Source organism: Neophocaena asiaeorientalis, unplaced genomic scaffold (genome assembly GCF_003031525.2).
Source record: "Neophocaena asiaeorientalis asiaeorientalis breed wild unplaced genomic scaffold, Neophocaena_asiaeorientalis_V1.1 scaffold91, whole genome shotgun sequence".
NCBI classification, from domain to species: domain Eukaryota; kingdom Metazoa; phylum Chordata; class Mammalia; order Artiodactyla; family Phocoenidae; genus Neophocaena; species Neophocaena asiaeorientalis.
In genome coordinates, this window is record NW_020173198.1 from 9,024,367 (window position 1) to 9,049,218 (window position 24,852).

The window sequence follows — 24,852 nt, forward strand, 5'->3', positions numbered from 1 at the left end:
TGTGCTATTTTAGATACATGGGGGTAGATCATTATGTTAGTTTTAAAAAGTTCTCATGCTCCATTTAGCGGTAAAGGTATTTAAATGCTTATACTTAGTATGCTTAGAAAATATCCTAATACATTTTTTTTTGAAATTCCATAGATTTTATTTTTCATATGTTGGAAGTTCTGAGCTTTGTCAACAAGTGAACTCTGAATGTTTGAAGAAGATACTTCACTATGGAACCTTAGTTATATGCATAGTATGCTAGGGTTATGGATTTTTATCAAGTTTCAGATTGAGAGCCTTTAGGAATAATTTAGATTGGTGCCACATAGGTATCCAAGTTTAATTGAACCTATTTGTCTACATTCTATATTAACAGTGATTGCAGTAGGTACAGATCAGGGTGTCTGAGCCTATGTACCTTTTCATATTTAGTGTTCTTGGGGGGGGCAACGAAAGGATGATAAACTCGAAATGAAATACACAGACACTTTTTTTTACACATAGGGGAGGGCCATGGGGGTTGAGGAATAGCTCAGTTTCTGCTCTTGCCAGTGTCCTTAACTTTTCCAGATAATTATGGGTGCAGCAGGTGTTTTAGTAAGTATCATAAAAGTGATTTTTTTTCCAGAAGATTGTTCCTCTCAGAAGAAATATCAATAGCAGAGGAACTTTTTTCTTGGTATTTTTCATATACTGCCATAGGGTAGTTAGTGTTTTCTTATTTCTTGATACCTTATGGTTGATGGAAGAATAAGGCTCATGAGAAATTATAAAGTTTAGCTCCCTATTTTACTGATGGGGACATTGAGGCATAGAGATGATCCTTAGATAAGGGTACTAATTTTATCCTGGGGCTGAGCAGCTTGTTAATATCAGGCATCTCGGATTATTCTAGGCGGTACTTGAATTTTAAATAGATTATGGACTGCAACCTTCAGCTTTATTGGATTCCTGACACCTTGCTTTTATTTTCCTCACTTTTTATAATTTTAATAGATATTCTTTATATGAGGAATCTTCAGTGAAGTCCTCAGTATTGCCATACATTAAAACAATCTTTGCAGCTAATGTGTTCTTTCCTAATATCCTATTGAGCTTGCTTTCAAATTTCATTCTATAATTTATTTTCCCACCAAATAGTCAAGTTACAAATTGAGGTGAGAGAAGGAGAGAGCCACATTGCCATGAGGCAGTACTTTAAAAATAATTTGGTAACACATTGCCCCTGCCTGATATGTTGCCAGTGTTTTTTTATTTTTATGACTGGGAAGATTGTAATTTTTCCACTGGTTAAAACCCTCTTCTGGGAGGAGGAGATTTAGGAAGAACTATTCCTTTTATCAAGTCATGTGAAAAGAATCCTGGGACCAGGGTGACCAACTGTCTCAGTTTGCCTGGGACTGAGGGAGTACTTAAGACATGGAACTTTCAGTGCTAAAACCTGTTAAGTTTTGCGTTGGCCACCCTAGTCCTGGTAGTTATTTATATTTCTGTATGGGTGTTTAGATAGCAGGAGGGGCTGAAAAGCTGGTATTTCATCCATTGACAATCCCTTCCCAGTTGAAAGACTTCTTATTACACATTGGAGTGCTTATGTATAATAGTAATGAGAAGAGAGAGGCATGTATGAAAGAAAGATTGATGATTTGGGTTATCAAAATGTTTGTTTAAAGTTGTAACCTTATACTCTTCTCTCTTTGCAGAACTGATAGTGCATCAGCCGACCCAGATAATTTAAAATATTCTTCATCCAGAGACAGGGGTGGGTCTTCCTCTTATGGACTGCAACCTTCAAATTCAGCTGTGGTGTCTCGGCAAAGGCACGATGATACCAGAATCCACGCTGACATACAGAATGACGAAAAGGGTATATATATTTCCTTGCTGCTAGAGGCATGTTTTTTGTGCGTTTGTTTTTTTTAACCTAGCTGCCTCTCCCTTTCTTCCTCCTTGCCTGTCTCTCGCTCCCTCACCTCTCTCTTCTAATATGTTTAAAATATAAATATTACACACAGTGCTGTTCTTGAAACTTCTTAAGTTTACCCCCTTAATTAAAAAAATATTTAAATGTACTTTTCACACACGCAATACATAAATGCAGTTTCCGTGCCCCCAAAATGCAATATTATCACTAAGGCTTTCCTGACTACTGTCTCTCCTCTAGACTTCTGAAAAGTTTTAAAGTGCAAAATCTGAGTTAATTTAGTTTCCATTTCTCTTCTTATCTTCCACTGAAGATAACAAAATGAAATCAATGCATGCATCGCAGGGAAAGAGTAGAAGCCAAGGCTGGTTGAACTGCAGATTGGGTCAGAAGAACCAGAACTATCAGGAATTGAGTGAAACAAAGAGCCCTATTGAAATAATGTAAATGTTGCTGTTTTTAGGTGGCTACAGTGTCAATGGAGGATCTGGGGAAAATACTTATGGTCGGAAGTCGTTGGGGCAAGAGCTGAGGGTTAACAATGTGACCAGCCCTGAGTTCACCAGTATTCAGCATGGCAGTCGTGCGTTAGCCATCAAAGACATGAGGAAATCACAGGGTAAGGCTGGGTAAACTGGGGACAATCACACCAGCCTCTGCTGAGACATCTCCTAAATGCCTCTTCCTGTACCAGTGCCTTGCACCTGTGTGAGTTGGTTGGCTTACTGAGTTGAGAAACATGTGCAGGTGATAATTGTTTGCATTCCTTTTCCTGTGAACTGTTCCCTACCATGAATTACCACAAGAAGGTTTTTAATACTTTTTAAAGGAGATTTCTCTTAAAATAAGATTAGAAGACTGGGTAAGATTTTAAAGAAAGGATTTTCCTGATTATAGTGGATACTGAATGTATAGTGGACTCTTAACTGCAGCAAGTCCTTGAACTCTAAGGTGAGGGTAGGGGTGTACATGGACTGGGCCCTTTTCTAAAGTTAAATACACAGTTACTGCTTCTTGCTTTATAACAGAAGCCTCACTCTATAGGTAAAGTGTCTCGAAAATTCATAGGATTAAAGGTAACGATCTTTTTTTTTTTCTAAAAGAGAAATTTATTGTATTGGTAAAGCTGCTTAAGAAATCAAGATTTCTGATTTATACACTTTGTTGGATATAATTACTCTTTGGACATTAAGTTTATGACCATTTTTTCCCAGTGAGGGCTTTGTGTGTGTGTGTTGTGTGTATCTTGGTGAACATCTTTGTGTTTATAGTTTTTTGCAGTTTTAAAAAAATGCAGTTTTAAAAAAATTTCGATAAATTTTCTAAAGTGGAATGACTAGTCAAAGCCTATACTGTCTCATAAAAGTGTTTGAAGGGACTTCCTTCGTGGTCAAGTGGTTGGGACTCTGCGCTTTCATTGCAGGGGGCACGGGTTCAATCCCTGACCAGGGAACTAAGATCCTGCATGCCAAGTGGTGCGGCCAAAAAAAGAAAAAAACCACCAGTGTTTGAAGTCTTAGATTTAGGTATGATAGAGTTAGAAAGTGACTCTAAAGCTTATTTAGTTTAGATCCCCCTTGCAAGCTCAGAGTTATGCAGTTTGCTAGGGGCAGAATTGTAAATAGAGCCTAGATTTCCTGACTAGTAACCTAAATACATTTTTAGCAGTCATCCTTACTGAAAATAGGCTAGGGATTTTTAAAAATCTTATTCCTTCTCTCAGATGTTGTAATTTCTTTTATTATCTATTTTCCTTTCATTCATTAGAAATGAAACTGTCAGACCCTTTAATGTGGTTTGTGTTAATGTACCTCGGTTAATGATGATAAATTGTGCAGCTGAAAATTTAAAAAGAAAAATTTAGTACTTAAAGCCATCTTTATTAGTAGTGTTCAGCATTTTGAGTACTCCTTCTTGTTCTTGTCATTAAAAAAGGGAAGAAAAGTTTTGATTTGCCACTTTCCTTGTGGCAGCATACTTGCACATGGCAGGTGGTAATTAGACATTTGTTGAACTGAATATGTGATTGCCATTCACCAAAACTTTGTCCTAGGAAAATGATGATGATGTGAACAAGAGGCTCCCCTCCAGTGGGAGACCTAGGTGAGAAATAGAAGCATGTATCCTGTTTCTGCCTGATAGAGACTTTATCCCTAACCTGTTGAAGTTTCTTACCTATGCTCTTTACCTAGATGTTGAAAACAGTTTGGAACAGATTCGAAGAGAATAATTTCTAAGCCTTTCCTTTTTCTCTGTCAGTTGGTCCTCTGGAATGAGGTGTTTGTGTATCCTTTTTGAGGGTCTGCTGTGTGCCCGCAGTCTGCTGGGGCTGGGTTTATAGTGATGAACAGAAGTGTTAAAGGACCTACATTCATTGAGCTTTTATTGTCTGGTGGACTGTGATTTTTAATATACTTTAAAATATTTGGGCTGTAAAGTTTCTGTGCTGATTCATACTCAATGTTTATATTCACAGAGCGATCGATGTCTTATTCTGATGAGTCTCGACTGTCGAATCTTCTTCGGAGGATCACCCGGGAAGACGACAGAGACCGAAGACTGGCTACTGTAAAGCAGTTGAAAGAATTTATTCAGCAACCAGAAAATAAGCTGGTCAGTATAGTATGTTTGGAAATGTTGATAAGTTTCATTTTTCCATAGTTCAGTAGATAATGTTACCTAGAGTGGTTTTAAGAAGGGAAAAGTTTTGCTTCCAAGGAAAAATAATAGGGATTCCTTATTCCAGATTGATTTGGCCTGTATTATGATGGTCTAGAACTTAATGCCCCTAATGTATAATTTATCTATACAAATGTTAGATCCACATTGGTTCCTTCTGCTGTAAAGTGCTTTTGACCTTTTACACATTTATTCTGTTGTCCTTGGAATTTTTTTTCTGTGTTCCAGGACAGAATATCTCTGTTTTTCGTATGTGAAATTGGGGTAGGAGGTACATATTTTGTTCATGGGTAAGTTTGGTGGCCTGGGCTAAATAAATGGAAAAACACTTTAAAGAGTAAAGTACAGGAGGGAGTTCCCTGGTTGCCTAGTGGTTAGGATTCCGGGCTTTCACTGCTGTGGCCCGGGTTCAATCCCTGGTCAGGGAGCTGAGATTCCACAAGCCGTGTGGCCCGGCCAACAAAAAAAATAAAATACAGGAGCAGTTACAGATTTCTTTACCCTCCAAGTAAGTCTCCTAATGTTAAATTAAGAACTTGCTATAGGGCTTCCCTGGTGGCAGTGGTTAAGAATCTGCCTGCCAATGCAGGGGACATGGATTCGAGCCCTGGTCTGGGAACATCCCACATGTCGTGGAGCAACTAAGCCCATGCGCCACAGCTACTGAGCCTGCGCTCTAGAGCCTCCGAGCCACAACTACTGAGCCCGCGTGCCAGAACTGCTGAAGCCCGAGTGCCTAGAGCCCGTACTTCGCAACAGGAGAAGCCACCACAATGAGAAACCCGCACACAGCAAAGAAGAGTAGCCCCCGCTTGCCGCAACTAGAGAAAGCCTGCACACAGCAACAAAGTCCCAACACAGCCATAAATAAATAAATAATTTAAAAAAGAACTTGATATAGAACCGGAGAAAATTAATGAAATGGTATAGTGAGTCAAATAACATTTGGTTCAAAGCAAGCTTCCTCCAACCCTCCTCCCCATTTTATTATGAAAAATTTCAAATACACAGCAAATTGAGAGAATTTTACAGTGAATATCATAGTGTCTAAGCTCTGTCATTAACACTTTATCGTATGACTTTATCATATATCTCTCTACCTCTTCCTCTATCCATCAGTCCATCTTTTGTTTTAAAAATGCATTTCAGAGTAAATGAAACAAGCTTTTAAAGTTTTTTTTTCCCCCCCATTGATGATCATGGCTGTATATTTCTTATGGGTAAATTTCTTTCAGAGTCTGAAAGGAAACTTATGACACAATTGGGACCTGGGAATAATAAGAAAAGTAAGGTGTGGTCCAGTTATAATTTGGAGGGAAACACAAGTTAAAAAAAAAAAAAGTACACAGTGTTATTCTTAAAAGTATAGGAATCTGAAGTTTTTATTAATGTGTTTTTTTTTTAAGGTACTAGTTAAACAATTGGATAATATCTTGGTTGCTGTACATGATGTGCTTAATGAAAGGTAAGTAATTAAAAAGACTAAAATATATTTTTAGAAACTATTAAAAAGTGTACAAGAAGATAAACCCATTGGCTTCATTTATGAACATCTACTTAATGTTTAACTGGGTTCTCTTGTCATTTTTATTTGTGTAAAAGTATTTAAACAGTAATTACCACTGAATACAAACGAATCCACTTGAAAGGGAGAGCCATTCTTTTTTCTTAATTTGTCAACATGACTGAATAATTGAGCATTGACTTGTAGAATGACATAAACGCTTAATGCAAGTGTGAAAGAATGCAATTAACTTCTGTAAACTAGAGCATTTGGAAACTGCTTAGAGAGTAGAGGTGAAAGGGAGCCTCCTTCTTTGGGCAACAGTGGATTCAGGCCATCTATCTTCTGAGGCTACTGGGGTTCTCCAAAGGTGTGCAGTCATTTCTTCATATGGTGATTCCCAAAGAATTGCAGTGTTGGAAAGCATCCAAAACTCATCTCAGCAGATCACAAACCTTACTGCTTTTTGATGGTTTTATTTTATATAGTTTCTCATTAATATAATACTTAAATCAGTGTTGTCCTTTAAGTTTACTGTATTTAACTATTACCATTTCCTATTTTATAGTCCTTACATATTGAATATTACCAAGTATATAATTATATAGTGTGTTTTATCTGATCACTTGTTGCTGTCCTTTTCTGCAAATCAGTTAATGTAGTTTGAGATGGAATTTGAAGTCTGAATTTTAGTATTTCTAAGCCTTTCCTTACTGTTTGTAAATAATTGATTCTATAAAAGAAAATCTAAAGTCTTAACAAAGGTACTTTTGGCATTGCAGGAGACAGAATAGAGAGAATATTTAAAGTGGATAAAATTTCAACCTTTTGTGTAGTTTGAATAAAAATTATAAAATCATTTAAGACATTCTGTTGTAAGATGTGTCATTCTTGTCATCTTTGAAAGCTTAAGCTTTTTGTGTATTTTGTTTTGTTTGCATTAAAATAAACACAGTAGCAAATTGCTTCAGGAGTTGAGACAGGAGGGAGCTTGCTGTCTTGGCCTTCTTTGTGCTTCTCTGAGCTATGAGGCTGAGAAGATCTTCAAATGGATTTTTAGCAAATTTAGCTCATCTGCAAAAGATGAAGTTAAACTCCTCTACTTATGTGCCACCTACAAAGCACTAGAGACTGTAGGAGAAAAGAAAGCCTTTTCATCCGTAATGCAGGTAAGAATTTCTGGAGGGTTGGGGGGAATGATGATGTGCTTGGGAAGAAAGTTGTCCTTAACACACATCCTTGAAGGGGAGCTTGAAGAAAGGAAACTTAGAATAGGGGTTATATACTGATTGATATATGATGTAAATAAAACTCGTGTTTCTGAATTAGAGTAAATGATACACACTGAAGGTAGATTTAAAGTAAGTTATTTTAAAAATTATGTCTTTTTGCTTTTTAGAAGCTTTCTTTTGAATTTGCGTAGTACTAGAATCATTTACAGATTTGAAAATAGAAGCTCCATGAGGAAAGCCACGTAGAAGGGGGCTTCACATTTTTTGAGGGAGATAAAAACTAAACACCACAACTTTTTTTGGGCCTAAAGTTTTGATAATATGTCAAAAATTCTTATTCCTAGTGATATAAAATAAATAATTGTGTGTCTGAATTACTATTATTATTTTTTTGGCTGTGTTGGGTCTTCGTTGCTGCACGCGGGCTTTCTCTAGCTGCGGCGAGCTGGGGCTACTCTTTGTTGCGGTGCGCGGGCTTCTCATTGCAGTGGCTTCTCTTGTTGAGGAGCACTGGCTCTAGGTGCACGGGCTTCAGTAGTTGTGGTTTGTGGGGGGTGCGTGGGCTCTAGAGCGCAGGCTCAGTAGTTGTGGCGCATGGGCTTAGTTGTTCTGCGGCACGTGGGATCTTCCTGAATCACGGATCAAACCTGTGTTCCCTGCATTGGCAGGTGGATTCTTAACCACTGCACCACTAGGGAAGTCCCTGTATCTGAATTATTAAAAGATCATTCCCAATTTAATTTTGAGCAAACTTATAAGTAATTAAATTTTTGTTGAGCTAATGTTTTTAAAAATTTAGGATGTGGTGTCTTTAGAATATTTGATATCTTTATTTAATTTGCTTTTTTTATTAAACAATTCATGGTATGTTTTATTTTGGTTAATTTTAAAAAACATGAGAAATCTATTCTGTCTTTAAAATTTTTATTTTTTTTTGATTATAGAGGTTGTGACAAAATTTTGGAAAAGATGCAGAAAATAATTTGTAACTAACCAGCATAACACCAAATTTGGCTTATTCTGCATACAGTTTTCATAATATGAACATTTCCCCAAGTATTTATTTTGAAAAATTTTAAATCCACAGGAAAACAGATGGGCTGGTACATTAAACACCCATATATCTTTTACCTAGATCTGTTACTTATTAACATTTTGCTGCAGTTGTTTTGTTTCTACACACACACAGACACAGACACACACAGAGACGATTTTTTGTTGAACTATTTGAAAATAAATTCCACACATCATGATGGTTTATGCTGTGATACTTCAGCATGCCTCTCCTAAGGTTAAGGCTAATCTCATATTAACATTATAATCATACCTAAGAAAATTAATTTTGTCACATAAGACAATCCATGTTCAAATTTTGCAGCTCACTAAGATGTCTATAACTTTTGTCTTAACCCAGGATCCCATCAGGGTTCATGTATTGATGAATCTTTAATCTCTTGAAGATGGTGGTGTGCCTCTTTAACCTCTTAAGTAGAACAATTCTCTGCTCCCTTTTTTGTCCCCCTTATTTTGTAGAATGTTCTATGTTTTGGGCTTGTCTGATTATTCCTTCCTGTTTAGATTCAGTTCAAATATTTTGGTCACGAATACTTTATGGGTTCATACTTAGTGTTGTATCACACTAGCAGGCATATAACTTCAGGTTCACGTAACTCTTAAAGAGTTTCATCACTTGGTTAAGGTGATGACCAACCAGATCTTTCCATTGTGAAGGCTTATTTTTCTCCCTTTGTAATTAGTGAGTAAATGTGGGCATGATACTGTGAGACCTCCTGAATATCCTGGTTTTTTCACAATATTTCACTTGATTTTAGCATTCATTCATATTCTGTGCATTGTATAGATTATAGCATTGGCTGTTGCAAAATGGTGGTTTTCTAATTGTAGCATTTCTTCTATACTTATAACATCATTCTTTTGTAGAGAAGAACTTTCCTTTTGGGGAAAAAATTGATTTTAACAAAAATAATTTTAGCTGCAAAATATTCTATAGGTAGTATGCCATATATTTATTTCAAAAATATATATAGTGGTAACATGAGCCTGTGTGTCATTCTTGTGTTGGGGCCATGCTAACCTTCTTTAAATCATTCCAATTTGAAGCAAGTACTAATATCTTAAAGTATAAGTCGTACAACATCTGCTCTATGTTTTGAATTGGAAAATTATTCTGGTACTTTAAAGACAAGTTTCCCAAGCACATCTTAGTTTTTCTACTTGAAATTTTAATCACACCCATGGTTTTGAAGATAGCACTTAGGAGCAATGTAAACATGTTACTTAGGAATAATGTTAACAGATGTTAAATGAGGGGAAAACAGTGGATTGAAATGTTTTCAACTTTTTTGGGAACTAAAACTATAGAATTTATTTTCTTTGATATAGTCAGTTTTGGCTATAGTCACTATTAAATAATGAACCTAATTTGCTTGTTTTCTCCCTATTTTATTAAGTGTTCATGGTTTGTAACTTTTATTTTTTAGCTTGTAATGACCAGCCTGCAGTCCATTCTTGAAAATGTGGATACACCAGAATTACTTTGCAAATGTGTTAAGTGCATTCTTTTGGTAGCTCGATGTTACCCTCATATTTTCAGCACTAATTTTAGGGTGAGTTCCCTGCCCCCTCTTTCCAGATGATGGGGTAAGGGATTGGCTGCATGTATGAGGACCTGGGGAATTAGATAGAAAACAAAGTTTCTGCTCCTTTGAGTATAATTGGTTTTAAGGTCCAGGATTGAATGATGCAATAATGTAGTTTTATAAAAAATACTATCTGTACTTGCTAACACTAATACCTTAACATACTTAAAGAAATATTTCATCAGTGTCATAAAGAAAGTTCCATTATTCTCCTGCCCTGCCCCTCCCAACCCCGCTTTAATGTATAATGTCAAGAAGGTGGGACATAAGATGTTCTAGGTTCTCTTACTCTGAAATGTTCCACAGGTTGGAATAGCAATAAGACCTTAAAATGATTAGTCCCCTTCTCTGTCTCCATCCAGGATACAGTTGACATATTAGTCGGATGGCATATAGATCATACTCAGAAACCTTCGCTTACACAGCAGGTGTCTGGTGAGTCGTTCAGCATATACCAGTCATTTAAATATTGTGGGAAGGAGTGTTTGTTTCTCAAAGACCAGCTGTTAACACTGCTTTTTTTGATAATGCAAGAAAAATAATTGCTTCAGAGGATATTTTGGTGAAGATTACTTGTTAGCTACATTTATCTTTTAAAAGGAAAAATGTGTACTTTTGTAGTAGGTAGGGAGAGTAAATACAGATTGTAGTGTTGCACCTGTGAGTAAGGCCTTTCTCTCAAGTCATTTGCTGCGTGTGCTGGTAGGAGATACCACAGTAGCAGTACCCTGAAGGGTAGAAAGGAAGATCCTGGATATTCTTGATTTATTGTTTTTCTGTTGATTAAACAAATGGATTAATTTGGAGGATTGTCATAAATGATAAAGAAAAAATTTTTTTTCCGTGTTAAATGAATGACTGATATGACTCACTTGGACATTTCAACTTGTTCCAGGTGCTGTAGTTTCTCATAGCTTATTTGGTGAAATAAACTTCTGAAATTAAGATATACAGGTGAGAGTAGTTCTCTCAATTCCACTGGCAAGTGGTCCCATTTCCCCTGGGGGGATGAGTGTACACTTTTGGTGACCACGTGTGGCCCTGGAGAAGAAAGCCAAGGTGGCCATAGATTGGCACATTTTAGTCTAAGTCCTGTGTGTAGTGACAGTATGGGTACTGAATCTACTTATTAAAAAAAAGGACATGAGATTATATTTTAATTTCTGGAGAATTTTCATTTCTGTAGCGTTAAAAGAGGTAGTGGTTAATCATTAGTATATTAAATGGTTTACAGGGAATTCCCTGGTGGTCCAGTGCGTAGGACTATGTGCTTCCATTGCGGGGGCCCGGGTTCAGTTCCTGGTCGGGAAAATAATATCCCGCAAGCCGCGAAGCACGCAGCACGGCCCCAAACAAACAAAAAACAGTTTACAGTCCTAATTTTATGATATAGGGCATGTTCCAAGAGTGGGCAACTTGAAAACCAGATACCTTTTAAAAGAATTCTCTTAAATATTTTTTTAACTTGGACTTAAAATTTTTTTCTACTCTTCCAAAATTTCTTGTATGATTCCTAGGGTGGTTGCAGAGTTTGGAGCCATTCTGGGTAGCTGATCTTGCATTTTCTACCACTCTTCTTGGTCAGTTTCTAGAGGACATGGAGGCATATGCTGAGGTGAGTATATAAAAAATGAAGTTATTTCCTAAAATTTCAGGTAAGAAAAGAGCAAAAACAAAAATCTAAAGCAGTGCTAGATTTATTTTAAAACAATTCAGATCACCTGACATTTAAGCAAAAATTATGAGACCATTGCCATATTTTAATTATTTTTAGATGTTTTTAAGTTGCCAGCAGAATTACCAGAAAGATAGAAAAATTGCAGGCCTAATTTCCCAAAGCTTGAAATTAATCTTGGTGTCTGGTAGTTTCCTGAAGACATTTTCTTCAGTTGTTTCTTATTTTTTGTTATGAAAAAGGTGAATTGATATTGTATAAAAGCCCCTAAAGGCTTTTTTCTCTTACTTCTATTGGCAATCTTGGATCATGCTTCGGAGGACAAGGCTTGGCTTCAGCCACCTTTGAGTATGGAACCTTTAATACTACTGTTGAAGTGTCTATTATTGGTTCTTGGATTTCCTGGCCACTGTCCTGACTTAAACCTGCCATCTTAGTGTTTCTTCCCTACTCAGTTGGTAATTACCAAGATTCTTGTTTGGTGGTCAAGGCTTCCATGAAGATTTAGCTTCATCTTTTCTTTATACTTTTGCTACTTCTAGCAAACAGTTACTTCACTACTTTTAACTGTACCAGTCTATCTGCTCCCTTTCAGAGAAAAGTGAGGGAATATTTTGCTTCCACATGTTTCTTTACCCCTTTGCCTAGGATGTCTTGGTTCCTAGCACACCTTTAAAGCTGATCTGCTTCTGATAAGCCACCCATTCTAGTTGGTAGAGACTTCCCTTTGCTATCCCTAAGATTGAATTCTCTTTGATTATTTTGGTGCTTAATTATGTGTAGGTATATGTTGGTTGTAGTACCCCATTTTTTGCTAATCTTTTCCTTTGAGTATGTCTAATTTCCTCAGCTAGCTTATAAATCTGTAGGCTAGGTCTTCTAAGGTCTTATAATTTTTTAAACCAACCTCCTCTAAACTCCCCCAACCCCCCTTGCTCTTCATGTGAATAATATTGGCTTAGTATACTGTTGACTTGAGTGGCTCAAAGAATCTGTTGAGGTTAATATTTGCTTATTTAAATAATTAGAGAAGCAAAATCTACTTTTATACTTAGATTCATGTTTCCTTTTCTCATAAGCCAAAATTCCTCCTTATTTGTAAAAATGTATTATAAAGTTAATTGATTTAAAAATTGGGAGTTGTTTTCTGTTTTTTAAACAATGTTTTACTTAAATAAGAATGCTGTTGAATTCACATGTAGGACCTCAGCCATGTGGCCTCTGGGGAGTCAGTGGATGAAGATGTTCCACCTCCATCCGTGTCCTTACCAAAGTTGGCAGCGCTTCTCCGGGTATTCAGTACTGTGGTGAGGAGCATTGGGGAACGTTTCAGCCCAATTCGGGGTCCTCCAATTACTGAGGCATACGTAACAGATGTAAGTTTTAGTAGTCTTTAGTATCATTCAGCAAAAATTGCCTTTTCTTTTAAATGCTTCTGTTTATCTAGTGAGCTTTGTTATTAATCCCTCATTTGTTTAGCATGTGTGTAGGTGTCTGACCACTTTCTTAAATGGCCAGAAAAGTAGGGAATTCTATATCTCACTCCCCTCACCCCCCAACCTGATGAAAAAAAGTCCACTCTGAATTTTTAAATGCCTATGAACTTTTCTTTTAGGAGATTCTCTGTAGGTTCATTTATTCTTGTTTTTAATATGAATTTTAAAATCTTACTCTTTAGTTTTTTAATAATACTGAGTTTTGCTTTAAAATTATTGTGTCTCCTTTTAGTTTTTCAACATACTAAGAATAACTCTTAACAGAGAAGGCCTCGAAAAGTAATTTTCTCTAAGCATGACAGGATGAAACAACTTGATAGCCTGACATCAAAGGATATAAAGATATAAGAACTTAAACTATGTAATAGCCTGAGACCAATTATAAGAAGTAGCTAGATTGCCACATTTCAGCAGCCCCAGACATCAGCTGCACCGTATTACAGTCCAGTGATGAGTGGTTCAGTGTAATGAATGTGAGAAATGAACCCCCATCATTATATTCTGCTTGAATAAGAAGGGAGAAGAAACCTGTGTGATAGTCATAAAAGATTTAACCTAAATGATTAAAATTTTACTGCTAGTGTAAAATTCTAGCTTTTATGAGCATTTACTTTCGTTGAACACTTTGCTAGATAAAATAGGGCATTATATATGTAATTCTTGGTAAGTTAATTGTGTATTTGAGCAGAAATGTCCTGAAGATAATTAAAACCAGCGTGTTAATATTTTGAAACTGATCCAAGTAGTTTAATATTTTTATTTTTACTGTCTAAAAGATGGGTGGTTGATGACTTTGTCAGTGTTGAAATAAAAGCAGTTTATTATATCTATTTATTTATGTATGTAAAACAAAAGGACAGGAATGTATCATTTTCCAGGATAGTTCTATATTAAATGTACTCTTTTATGAAGGTCTTTTAGGTTTTTGCCAAAAATGGTCTTTTAGGCCTTTTAAATCTATATGCAGGTTTACAAAAAAACCCTGTATGTAGTGGTTGTTGAATATTACAGAAAAATTTGAGAAATATTTTTCTGTATCAATCTTTTCTGTGTCTGTTTTTCTGTACTTGTTTTTTCCTAAGTTAGTTTTATTAGAAATGTAGTACATTGACTACTATAGTTTACTGGGGTTTTTTGGGGCTGGAAATGATAAGATTTTCATAATTCTCAAATAGGTATTATATGTTATGAATGAGAATATTTATATTTATCTTTACATAGAGACCATCAGTACATGAACTTTCATAAGCTAAAACCATCATGGATATTTAGTTTTAAAAGATTGATTAAAAGTCCAAGTGCTAGATTACGGAAAGTTATTCTCACGGCAGGTTATTGCCATGTTGTTAATACTGTTACTGTTCTAAGTTCTGGTATATTTCATGATTATTATGAAGATTCTGAACTTCAACCATTTAGTGACTTTGGTGGGGGGATAGGAATTGGGTATAAGGGAAATAGAGTATGGCAAATTCCATTCCTCTCACAATAGTACTTTAGAATACTTAGGCAATATCCTTTTTGTGTGTTGTACCAGAGATACCCTTATTATTATTCAGCCACTGAGAACTAGAATATTAAGAGACTACTGACAAGGCAGGCAGTTAATTTTCAATAGAAACTGCATTAAATAGAAAATATTTCTTGCTCTGTGGAAGAATATGAGTTTTTTTTAAAGCTGCTTGTTTTCCCCATTGCAGGTTCTGTACAGAGTAATGAGATGTGTGACGGCTGCAAACCAGGTGTTTTTTTCTGAGGCTGTGTTGACAGCTGCTAATGAGTGTGTTGGTGTTTTGCTCGGCAGCTTGGATCCTAGCATGACTATACATTGTGACATGGTTATTACATATGGATTAGATCAACTGGAGAATTGCCGGACTTGTGGTACAGATTATATCATCTCAGTCTTGAATTTACTCACATTGGTATGTGAATTCTTTTTTGTTTAATACGTTTATTCAGGCCCTTAAATTTAAATTGATGCGGAAGACGTTAAGCCCTTGTTTGTTTGTGTTTTTTTGCATTAATTAGTCTTATCTATATAATCTAGTTTGTTTTTGCTCTAGTGTCTGTGTACTTTTAGTATTTGAGAGCTCATCTCAGTGTAGCTGTACTTTTTTTTTTGGATGAAATATCATCCTTCACATGAGACTATCTAGCACTCCTGATAAATACTGTGTAGAGAAGGTACTTGATAGCTATTTTGAAAGACCCTGTTATGTTTTGTTTCTGAAACATGAAAACTTCTTTGATAGTTCTTATTATTTTCTTAATCATAAATATCCCCCCTCTCTCCGCCTTTTATTATGGACCTTTTGAAGTATATTAAAAAAAAGTAGAGTAGTATAATGAATCTCTGCATACTTAATACTCAGTTTCTATAATTAGAAGCACATGGCCCATCTGGTTTCATCTAGGCCTCCTACGCTCTGCCTCCTCCTTGCCATCCCTGCATCCCCAACTGGATTATTTCAAAGCAAATTCTAGATGACATTCTGCTAAACATTTCTGCCATAGTTACACTTCCCTTTGCCAATGTGAAAAAAAAACCATGTTTAAGTGTAAATACATGTATACTATTTCGGTATCTAAACATTTTAATGTCACAATGTTAAGGCCTAAACATATAGCTTAGATATATTACTTTTTTCTTTAATAGATTATTTTTCAGGGCAGTTTTTAGGTTTACAGAAAAATTAAGCAGAATGTACAAAGTTCCCATATAACCTCTTCCCCCAATAGTTTCCTCTATTACTAATATCTTTAGTTTTAGTGTGGTACTTTTATTACAACTGATGAGCCAAATTGAGACATCATTATTAATTAAAGTCCATAGTTTACTTTAGGGTTCACTCTCTGTATTGTACATTCTATGGGTTTGACAAATGTATAATGCCATGTATTCACCATTACAGTATCATGCAGAAGGGTTTCAGTGCCCCCAAAATCCCTTGTGTTCCACCTATTCTCTCCCCTCTTCTGGCTGGCAACCACTGATCTTTTTACTGTCTCTATAGTTTTTGTTTGTTTGTTTGAATTTATTTATTTTTGGCTGCACTTCGTTGCTGTGCGCGGGCTTCTCATTGTGGTGGCTTGTCTTGTTGTGGAGCATGGACTCTAGGCACGCGGGCTTCAGTAGTTGTAGCACGTGGGCTCAATAGTTGTGACTCGTGGGCTCTAGAGTGCAGGCTCAGTAGTTGTGGCGCACGGGCTTAGTTGCTCCGCGGCATCTTCCCGGACCAGGGCTCGAACCCACGTCCCCTGCATTGGCAGGTGGATTCTTAACCACTGCGCCACCAGGGAAGCCCCTATAGTTTTGCCTTTTCCAGAGTGTCTTATAGTTAGAATCATACAGTATGCAGCCTTTTCATATTGTTTTTTTTTTTCCCTTAGAAATACGCATTTAAGATTCCTCCATGTTCTTTTGTGAATTGATGGCTCATTTCTTATTTTATTCTTTTAGATTGTTGAACAGATAAATACAAAACTGCCATCATCATTTGTAGAAAAACTATTTATACCATCATCTAAACTACTATTTTTGCGTTATCATAAAGAAAAAGAGGTGAGTGATTCACTGATCAGACTTTTGATCAACTTAGGTCATTGAAGAGTTTGACTCCTGTTCCTTAGTAGGCTACATAAATGAAATCGAAATGATAAATATTTGATTTAGAATATAGAAATTATAATGATTCACTTAATATTTGATTTTCATACTGTATACTTTGATGAGTGATATGCAGATAGTTTTTTCAGATTTTATTAAATTTGTCTTATTAAAATGTGACGTGTATGTTGTAAATAATACTTCATTGTTAGCTTCTTAACTGACTCTCAGTCAAAGCCACTATAGACTTTCTTTTTTTTTTTTTTTCACTATAGACTTTCTAAGTAGATGTAGGAAAACCTATCTTAATAAAATGCTATTTGTGTGTGTTTTGATACTGGCTTGAAAAAAAAAAAAAGGACTTTTAAGAAATTTCACATTTTCATTTTTAATTTAGAGGACCCTTTTTTAAATAAAGCTTTATCGATTTTAAAATGCTTACTGATACTATGTAGGTTTCCTAAATTGCTTTTTTAAAAATTAAGGTCTTTGGTGTTTTGGACAGTAAATTTATCCGTCTTAAACTGATGTGCATCATCACCATTATGCAGATAGTAATATACTTTCCATTTAATTATCACTTTCCTGAATTCTTGTTTTAAGGTTGTTGCTGTAGCCCATGCTGTTTATCAAGCAGTGCTCAGCCTGAAGAATATTCCTGTTCTGGAGACTGCCTATAAATTAATTTTGGGAGAAATGACTTGTGCCCTAAACAACCTGTTACATAGTCTACAACTTCCTGATGCCTGTTCCGAAATAAAACATGAGGCTTTTAAGAATCATGTATTCAATGTAGACAATGCAAAATTTGTAGTTATATTTGACCTCAGTGCTCTGACTACAATTGGAAATGCTAAAAACTCACTGATTGGGGTGAGTATTTACTTGTAATGTCTTTGTTTTATCCCATTTCAGCCTCTTCTTATTGCATGTTTACATATTTCATTTACCTATCAAGGCAGTGTGTCTACAGAATCACATAGATCAAACGGCCATATTTTGGTCATGCCTGGATAATTAAAATTGACAGGAATATTTTCTTGCCATTATGTTTAGCTCTTGCTTTCCTTGATAAGGTTTTTATATTTGTTTTATTTTTTACAAAATGTATTTTAATGCTTTCTCCTATTTACTCTAGCATGCTTTTAGAAAAATTGTCAACATTTTCCACAGGACAAGTTTGTATAGTTCTTTTAATATGCAACCCCTTCTTCCCCTGGTACTCTTTTCCTTCTTCCCACTAGAGTTAGTGCTTCCATATGGTCCTTATTTTTTGACTAACTACTTTTCTCTAGGAACATTCATATATTCTTTTGGAAAAAGAATAAAGATTTCCTGTAAGAAATTTGAAGTGACCATGCTTTTCATTTATAATTATTGCTGTGGTTAGTATATTCCTCCCTCCTATTGGACCTTGCAGGATTGAAAAACATGATTTATAATGAAAAGTAATGGGATATTATTAAGGGGATAATGTAGTCTAAGAGAGAAGGGAGGGAAGAGTCAAGATTTGATGTTTATATTTGCATGCTTTCCATATTGTTAGATCAGACTGCCCTGTGTCCCTCCATAGCTGCTCTTTCCCTCACTGCTAGGCTGCGGTAGACTCTTCCATTCTTTTTTTTTTTTTTTTTTTTTTTTTTTACTCATTTTTTTTTTTTTTTTTTTTTTTTTTTGACTCTTCCATTCTTTGCATTCTAAAATTTGGTTGTTGAGAAATTCACATTGTGCTCAGATTTGAGGTTTACGTCCTGCACTCTGGAAATGAGAGGGAGTCGGGACCGGGCAGTCAGATGGAAAGGAGTATCTTAGCAGTGGAAAGAAAGGGAAGGATGGAAAAGGCTTAGAGTGGCAGGGTGTGCCTTTTTTCCTCACTGGACAGGGCAACTTGCCATTTGAAGTACATGGAAAACTGAGGAAATACGATCTACTACACTGAAGGGTGCAAGGGCTTTGTTTAGACGAAGGATCAGCAAATTACAGTCCATGGACCAAATCTAGCCCACTACGTGTTTTTTTTTTCTTTCTTAAAAAAATATTGAGATATAATTCACATACATTATAATACTCATTTAAAGTATGCAATTCAGTGACTTTTAGTATACTCACAGAATTGTGCAGCCATCACCAAACATCACCTCTTTCTGTAAAGAATTTTTATTGGAACATAGCCACTTTTATTCCTGTTTTTTTGTCTGTAACTTTTCTCTCTGCAGTGGCAGAGTTGAGGAGTTGGACATTGTACCAGAGGTGTCATGTGGCCTGCAAAGGCTGAGATATTTACTCTCATCTTCACAAGAAATATTTGTTGATCCCAGGTTTAGTGTACTAGCTTGTTTCCAAATTTAAATCTGTCAATTTTAATTTTTAAAAATGTGTAGACATATTTTGAAGGATAAACTTTTTGTATGCTCATGTATGTCTTGGAGGAGCCATACGTTTACTTTCTTTTGTATGTCATCAGATGTGGGCGCTGTCTCCAACTGTCTTTGCACTCCTTAGTAAGAATCTGATGGTTGTGCATGGCGACCTGGCTGTTCACTTCCCTGCCATTCAGTACGCAGTGCTCTACACATTGTATTCTCATTGTACCAGGTAATGTATTTACATATACTTCTTAAGAAAAAAAAATTTTTTTTAAAAGGGAAGATGGGTCCTTTAGAGTATACATTTATTTTATAAGTTTATTTTATTTTATAAATTTATTTTCGGCTGTATTGGGTCTTCATTGCTGTGTGCGGGCTTTCTCTAGTGGCGAGCGGGAGCTACTCTTCGTTGTGAGTGGGCTTCTCATTGCGGTGGCTTCTCTTGTTGCAGAGCATGGGCTTCAGAAGTTGTGGCACTCGGGCTCAGTAGTTGTGGTGCAAGGGCTTAGTTGCTCTGTGGCATGTGGGATCCTCCCCGACCAGGGATCGAACCATGTCCCCTGCATTGACAGGTGGATTCTTAACCACTGTGCCACCAAGGAAGTCCCTAGAGTACATTTTTTAAAATGTGTATTGACTTAACTTTGGAATTGCCTTTTTTTTAAACATGAGAGATGAAAAGATGATCCAAATTTTTGTCTTCCAGGCATGACCACTTTATATCTAGCAGTCTTAGTTCCTCATCCCCATCCTTGTTTGATGGAGCGGTGATTAGTACTGTAACTACAGCTACAAAAAAACATTTCTCAATTATATTAAATCTCCTGGGAATATTGCTTAAGAAAGATAATCTTAACCAGGACACAAGGTAACTAATACTTATAATATTGTTTCTAACTTTTGTTAATTTGGCTTCATAATTTGAGAAAAAGAAATGAAGACTGTCATTTGAATGGGTAGAGCAACGTCTTCATTATGAAACACTTTAAATTTTTGTTTTATTATTTAATCTAGAATTTCTTGTTCTTTCCTGAAAGAATTACATAAAACCTCCCCCTCCTGCAATATTTTATAGATGAATGTATTTATAGAGATTTAAAAATATTTTTTGCTACAATTTATGCTAGTTTGGGGAGATTTTCTTAAAAGACAGTTTTGGCAAAGGAATTTCTCTAGTTTTAATATTTGTTTCTTATCGCTTGAGGTATTTAAAAGACCAAAAGAAAACTAATGTAAAAAGAATAGGTTTTTCAAGGTGTTTTTCTATTTTTTTTTAATGTGAAATCAACTGTATATTTTGTGTTTCAGGAAACTATTAATGACCTGGGCTTTGGAAGTGGCTGTTTTAATGAGGAAGTCTGAAACATACGCACCTTTATTCTCTCTTCCATCTTTCCATAAATTTTGCAAAGGCCTTTTAGCCAACAGTAAGAATCTGAGATTATTTAATTTTGTTAATCGGTGCTTAAAATAGATCTTTGTTAATGGCAGAAAGATAGTCACTTGAGTGCTTTTCATGACTGGAGATGTATCATCCCCATTTTAATGACAAATGCATAATCTGTCTTAATTTTTTTGCCATTCTTAATATGTGAAAAACAAGTTGTTTTTAAGTGATTGTCACATTTTTAAGCTTATGTGATTGTTTATACATTCCATGTACTTTTAAAGTTTCCTTCAGAGAAAGGTTTGGGTGAAGACTAGTCACCCTGAGTGGGTTTTGTTGAGTATCATTTTCCCAAATGTTACTGCCAGTGATGGTTCCAGGCAGGAGCAGCCCCTCATCCATAGTAGGCACTCATTGTTTATTGAAATGAATGGGTTCAGAAAGTTATGACATAGTGGCATATAATTTCTTCTGGCAAGCTGAAAGTGTCTTTAAATTTTTAATAGCTCTTGTCGAAGATGTGAATATCTGTCTACAAGCATGCAGCAGTCTACATGCTTTGTCCTCTTCCTTACCAGACGATCTTTTACAGAGGTATGGATTGAAGATCCAATATTTTGACCCTGGCCCTTTTGATCCTTGGAAATATTCCACACTTGTATTATCTGTTTCATTTTTTTGTAGGTGTGTTGATGTTTGCCGTGTTCAACTAGTCCATAGTGGAACTCGTATTCGACAAGCATTTGGAAAGCTATTGAAGTCAATTCCTTTAGATGTTGTCTTGAGGTATGTTGGTGCAAAGACATCCCACAATGTTTAGTTCAGGAAAAGACAAGTTGGCTGTTAGTGAATTAATATCACATCCTGTATGGCACTTCTCAGTGACTAAAGAGATGATAATTGCTACAGAATAATACTTATAATGTCAAAATATGTTTCTCAGTAGTTATTATTCATAAAACTAAATTGTATTCTTTTATAGTTTTAAATTAGGTCAATTTTGGTGCTTTAAGAACCTTAAATTTCAAAGTTGTAACATTTCTGTATGTATTTTTTAAGTCTTAATTTTATCAGTTTTTACTTTCAAATTTAGTTGGCAGGGAAATGATTCATTTCCAGTATGAACTAACTTTTTAACGAAAACATTTTGCATAACAATGACTTTATTTTCTGTCGACAGCAATAACAACCACACAGAAATTCAAGAAATTTCTTTAGCATTAAGAAGTCACATGAGTAAAGCGCCAAGTAACACATTCCACCCACAAGATTTCTCTGATGTTATTAGTTTTATTTTGTATGGGAACTCTCATAGAACAGGGTAAGATTATTTCTTTGACTCTTTCATCTGGGAAAAGTAATTTAAATACACATGAATGTCTTAACCCTGTGCCCAGTTTTTGAGGAGAAAATATGTCAGGGCTGGCAGAGTAGAAAGTAATATTCTTCTCAAATGGGTTGTTTTAAGTTTTCAGTAGTAGGAGGAATTGCTTTGAAGATGGCATCTGAAGAAATAAAAATGGGCTTTGCAACTGACAGTGATGGTGAAATGTAGTTGACAATTAACTGATCTGACCTAGTCATCAGTGCTTTGCGGAGGGGCCTGGGGGCGTAGGCATTCTGGAGATTTTTAGTTGCAATGAATGTTTTATCCTGATAGCCAAATTGTCATGAGCCTTTTACCCTAATAATCTGTCTATACCATACCCCATCCTATTTCAACTCTAAAAGACCTCTTTAAAATGAGAGGTGGGGACATAATGCTTCCCAATTTTACATGTTTACCTTTTTCAAGTAGGGAAGATTGTAGTCCCCTACTCCCATTTCCCTTGCAGTTTGTTTTTTGTTTTTGTCTTTTTTTTTTTTTTTTAAATGAAGTTATCATTGTCTGTTAAATATGAAACTGCTTTTCCCAGGAAGGACAATTGGTTAGAAAGATTGTTCTATAGCTGCCAGAGACTGGATAAACGTGACCAATCAACAATTCCCCGCAATCTACTAAAGACAGATGCTGTCCTTTGGCAGTGGGCTATTTGGGAAGCAGCACAGTTCACTGTCCTTTCTAAGTTGAGAACCCCACTGGGCAGAGCTCAGGATACCTTCCAGACAATTGAAGGTAATTGACTCTGCATTGTTTCAAACTTTGTGATGTAAATACTTTCAAGCTTACATTAAGAAATAATGGATTTCTTATCTTGTTAAAGCAAAAATTTGAGAGTATACGACTTTTTTCTTTAGTACTTTATCAGTTAATCTTCTAGATATGTTTGTGAGAATAAACTTTTATTAATTAATCATGTTATATGTATTTTTGTTCACAAATTTAGGGGATTTGTGTGGAGAAGATGTTTTTTTCCTCTAAAAATGAAAAGATCTTGTTGGGACTTTTGTTTTTAAATGATGAATATACAGAGGATACTTGATAAATGTGAATTTGTGAAATTATCTCTAAGAACTTCTAGAATCTTTGAAGATTCCTTTTAAATTTGGAATGCTGTTCTTGGTTTTAGGTATCATTAGAAGTCTTGCAGCTCACACATTAAACCCCGATCAAGATGTTAGTCAGTGGACAACTGCAGACAATGATGAAGGCCACAGTAGCAACCAGCTTAGACTTGTGCTTCTTCTGCAGTATCTGGAAAACCTGGAGAAGTTAATGTATAATGCATATGAGGGATGTGCCAATGCATTAACATCACCTCCCAAGGTTGGTTTCAGTGGGCTGAATGTTGCTTGGTCAGTTTCGTGGTCAAACCTGGCAGTGTGTGTGTGCAGAGCTGAAATCGCAGTGGACCTATGTATATGCTTTATGTGTATTTGAGACATCTCTGCCTGTAATTTGAACCAGTCCTGAGCTCTTCTTTCTCGTCTAAAGGTCATTAGGACTTTTTTCTATACCAATCGCCAAACTTGTCAAGACTGGCTGACTCGGATCCGACTCTCCATCATGAGGGTTGGATTGTTGGCAGGACAGCCTGCTGTGACAGTGAGACATGGCTTCGACTTGCTTACAGAAATGAAGACAAATTCATCTCAGGTAAAGTGGTGTGTGTGTGGAGTTAATTAAATCTGTTAATTAGAAAAATTTGGGCTTAATTCCTTTGCTATGATCTAATCTATGGATAAAAGAAGTTAAAGGTTCTATTCATTTTTTTAAAATATAAATTTATTTATTTATTTATTAATTATTTTTGGCTCTGTTGGATCTTCGTTTCTGTGCAAGGGCCTTTCTCTAGTTGCAGTGAGCAGGGGCCACTCTTCATTGCAGTGCGCGGGCCTCTAACTGTTGCGGCCTCTCTTGCTGCGGAGCACATGCTCCAGATAGGCAGGCTCAGTAGTTGTGGCTCATGGGTCCAGTTGCTCCGTGGCATGTGGGATCTTCCCAGACCAGGGCTCGAACCCGTGTCCCCTGCATTGGCAGGCCGATTCTCAACCACTGTGCCACCGGGGAAGCCCCCATTTTTTTTTAATGAACTTTTAAAAAAATATATTTATTCATTTATTTAATTTTTGGCTGCATTGGGTCTTCGCTGCTGTATGCGGGTCCTCTCTAGTTGCTGAGAGCGGGGGCCACTCTTCGCTCTGGTAGCCTCTCCTGTTGCGGAGCATGGGCTCTAGGCATGTGGGCTTCAGTAGTTGTGGCTCGTGGGCTCCAGAGTGCAGGCTCAGCAGCTGTGGCATATGGACTTAGCTGCTCCACAGCATGCAGGATCCTCCCGGACCAGGGCTTGAACCTGTGTACCCTGCATTGGCAGGCGGATTCCCAACCACTGCGCCACCAGGGAAGCCCGGCTCTATTCATTTTTAAAGCTTTTGTTCCAGTATTTTTATACAAGCAGTAACATCCAGGGTCACCTATTCATATTTTTTACTTAGAATGAAAATATTCATTACTTATGTTTAAGGGTTAGAACTTTAAAGGTAATTCTAAGAAATTTGTGTATAGAAGAAAGAATTTTTATAACAATTTATAATGATTGTATAAGTATAAGAAAGTAATAATTTTATAATAGATGTAAAAGTATAGTACTAATAATGTTATAATGTAGGGAAATGTGCTGGCTAGTAAGTAGGGTCACTAAATAAGTGGAATCCAAAAATTGCACATGTTTACTAGTTAAGGTAATGTCAGTAGGCAATATTCAAAGACATAAAATTAAGCATTCTTTAATTCATGGTTATTTAATTTTTGTTTTATATTTACTTCACGTGTTACTCCCAAAGATGCCACAGTTTAAATGTTTAAGTTTGTTTTGTAAAGACTGACACGCATGTGCTATTAAGGTCCATCACCACCACCCCCCTTTGTATCTACATTATATGTAACA

The 24,852-nt window shown here is 36.1% G+C and overlaps 1 protein-coding gene and 1 non-coding gene across 5 annotated transcripts in view; one reads left to right on the forward strand and one right to left on the reverse strand.

The window, feature by feature from the left end:
- Positions 1–24,852, forward strand: part of SMG1 (SMG1 nonsense mediated mRNA decay associated PI3K related kinase) — a 94,694-nt gene that overhangs the window by 20,961 nt on the left and 48,881 nt on the right. For 2 of the 4 annotated variants that reach the window (XM_024744169.1, XM_024744168.1), the window contains 21 exons: positions 1,695–1,858; positions 2,379–2,534; positions 4,392–4,528; positions 6,001–6,059; positions 7,054–7,267; positions 9,832–9,957; positions 10,353–10,425; positions 11,508–11,605; positions 12,868–13,041; positions 14,862–15,086; positions 16,625–16,726; positions 17,375–17,644; positions 19,236–19,366; positions 19,844–20,005; positions 20,446–20,564; positions 21,031–21,118; positions 21,209–21,310; positions 21,705–21,845; positions 22,441–22,640; positions 23,035–23,231; positions 23,400–23,561. In XM_024744169.1, coding sequence (XP_024599937.1) covers positions 1,695–1,858; positions 2,379–2,534; positions 4,392–4,528; positions 6,001–6,059; positions 7,054–7,267; positions 9,832–9,957; positions 10,353–10,425; positions 11,508–11,605; positions 12,868–13,041; positions 14,862–15,086; positions 16,625–16,726; positions 17,375–17,644; positions 19,236–19,366; positions 19,844–20,005; positions 20,446–20,564; positions 21,031–21,118; positions 21,209–21,310; positions 21,705–21,845; positions 22,441–22,640; positions 23,035–23,231; positions 23,400–23,561 — 3,100 coding nt within the window. Of the gene's footprint in view, positions 1–1,694; positions 1,859–2,378; positions 2,535–4,391; positions 4,529–6,000; positions 6,060–7,053; positions 7,268–9,831; positions 9,958–10,352; positions 10,426–11,507; positions 11,606–12,867; positions 13,042–14,861; positions 15,087–16,624; positions 16,727–17,374; positions 17,645–19,235; positions 19,367–19,843; positions 20,006–20,445; positions 20,565–21,030; positions 21,119–21,208; positions 21,311–21,704; positions 21,846–22,440; positions 22,641–23,034; positions 23,232–23,399; positions 23,562–24,852 lie in introns of those variants that run through there. The other 2 variants (XM_024744170.1, XM_024744171.1) reach the window with 2 other exon arrangements.
- On the reverse strand, positions 9,365–9,473 carry LOC112399472 (U6 spliceosomal RNA). Its single transcript, XR_003003229.1, has one exon. It is a non-coding gene; the product is annotated as a U6 spliceosomal RNA (small nuclear RNA).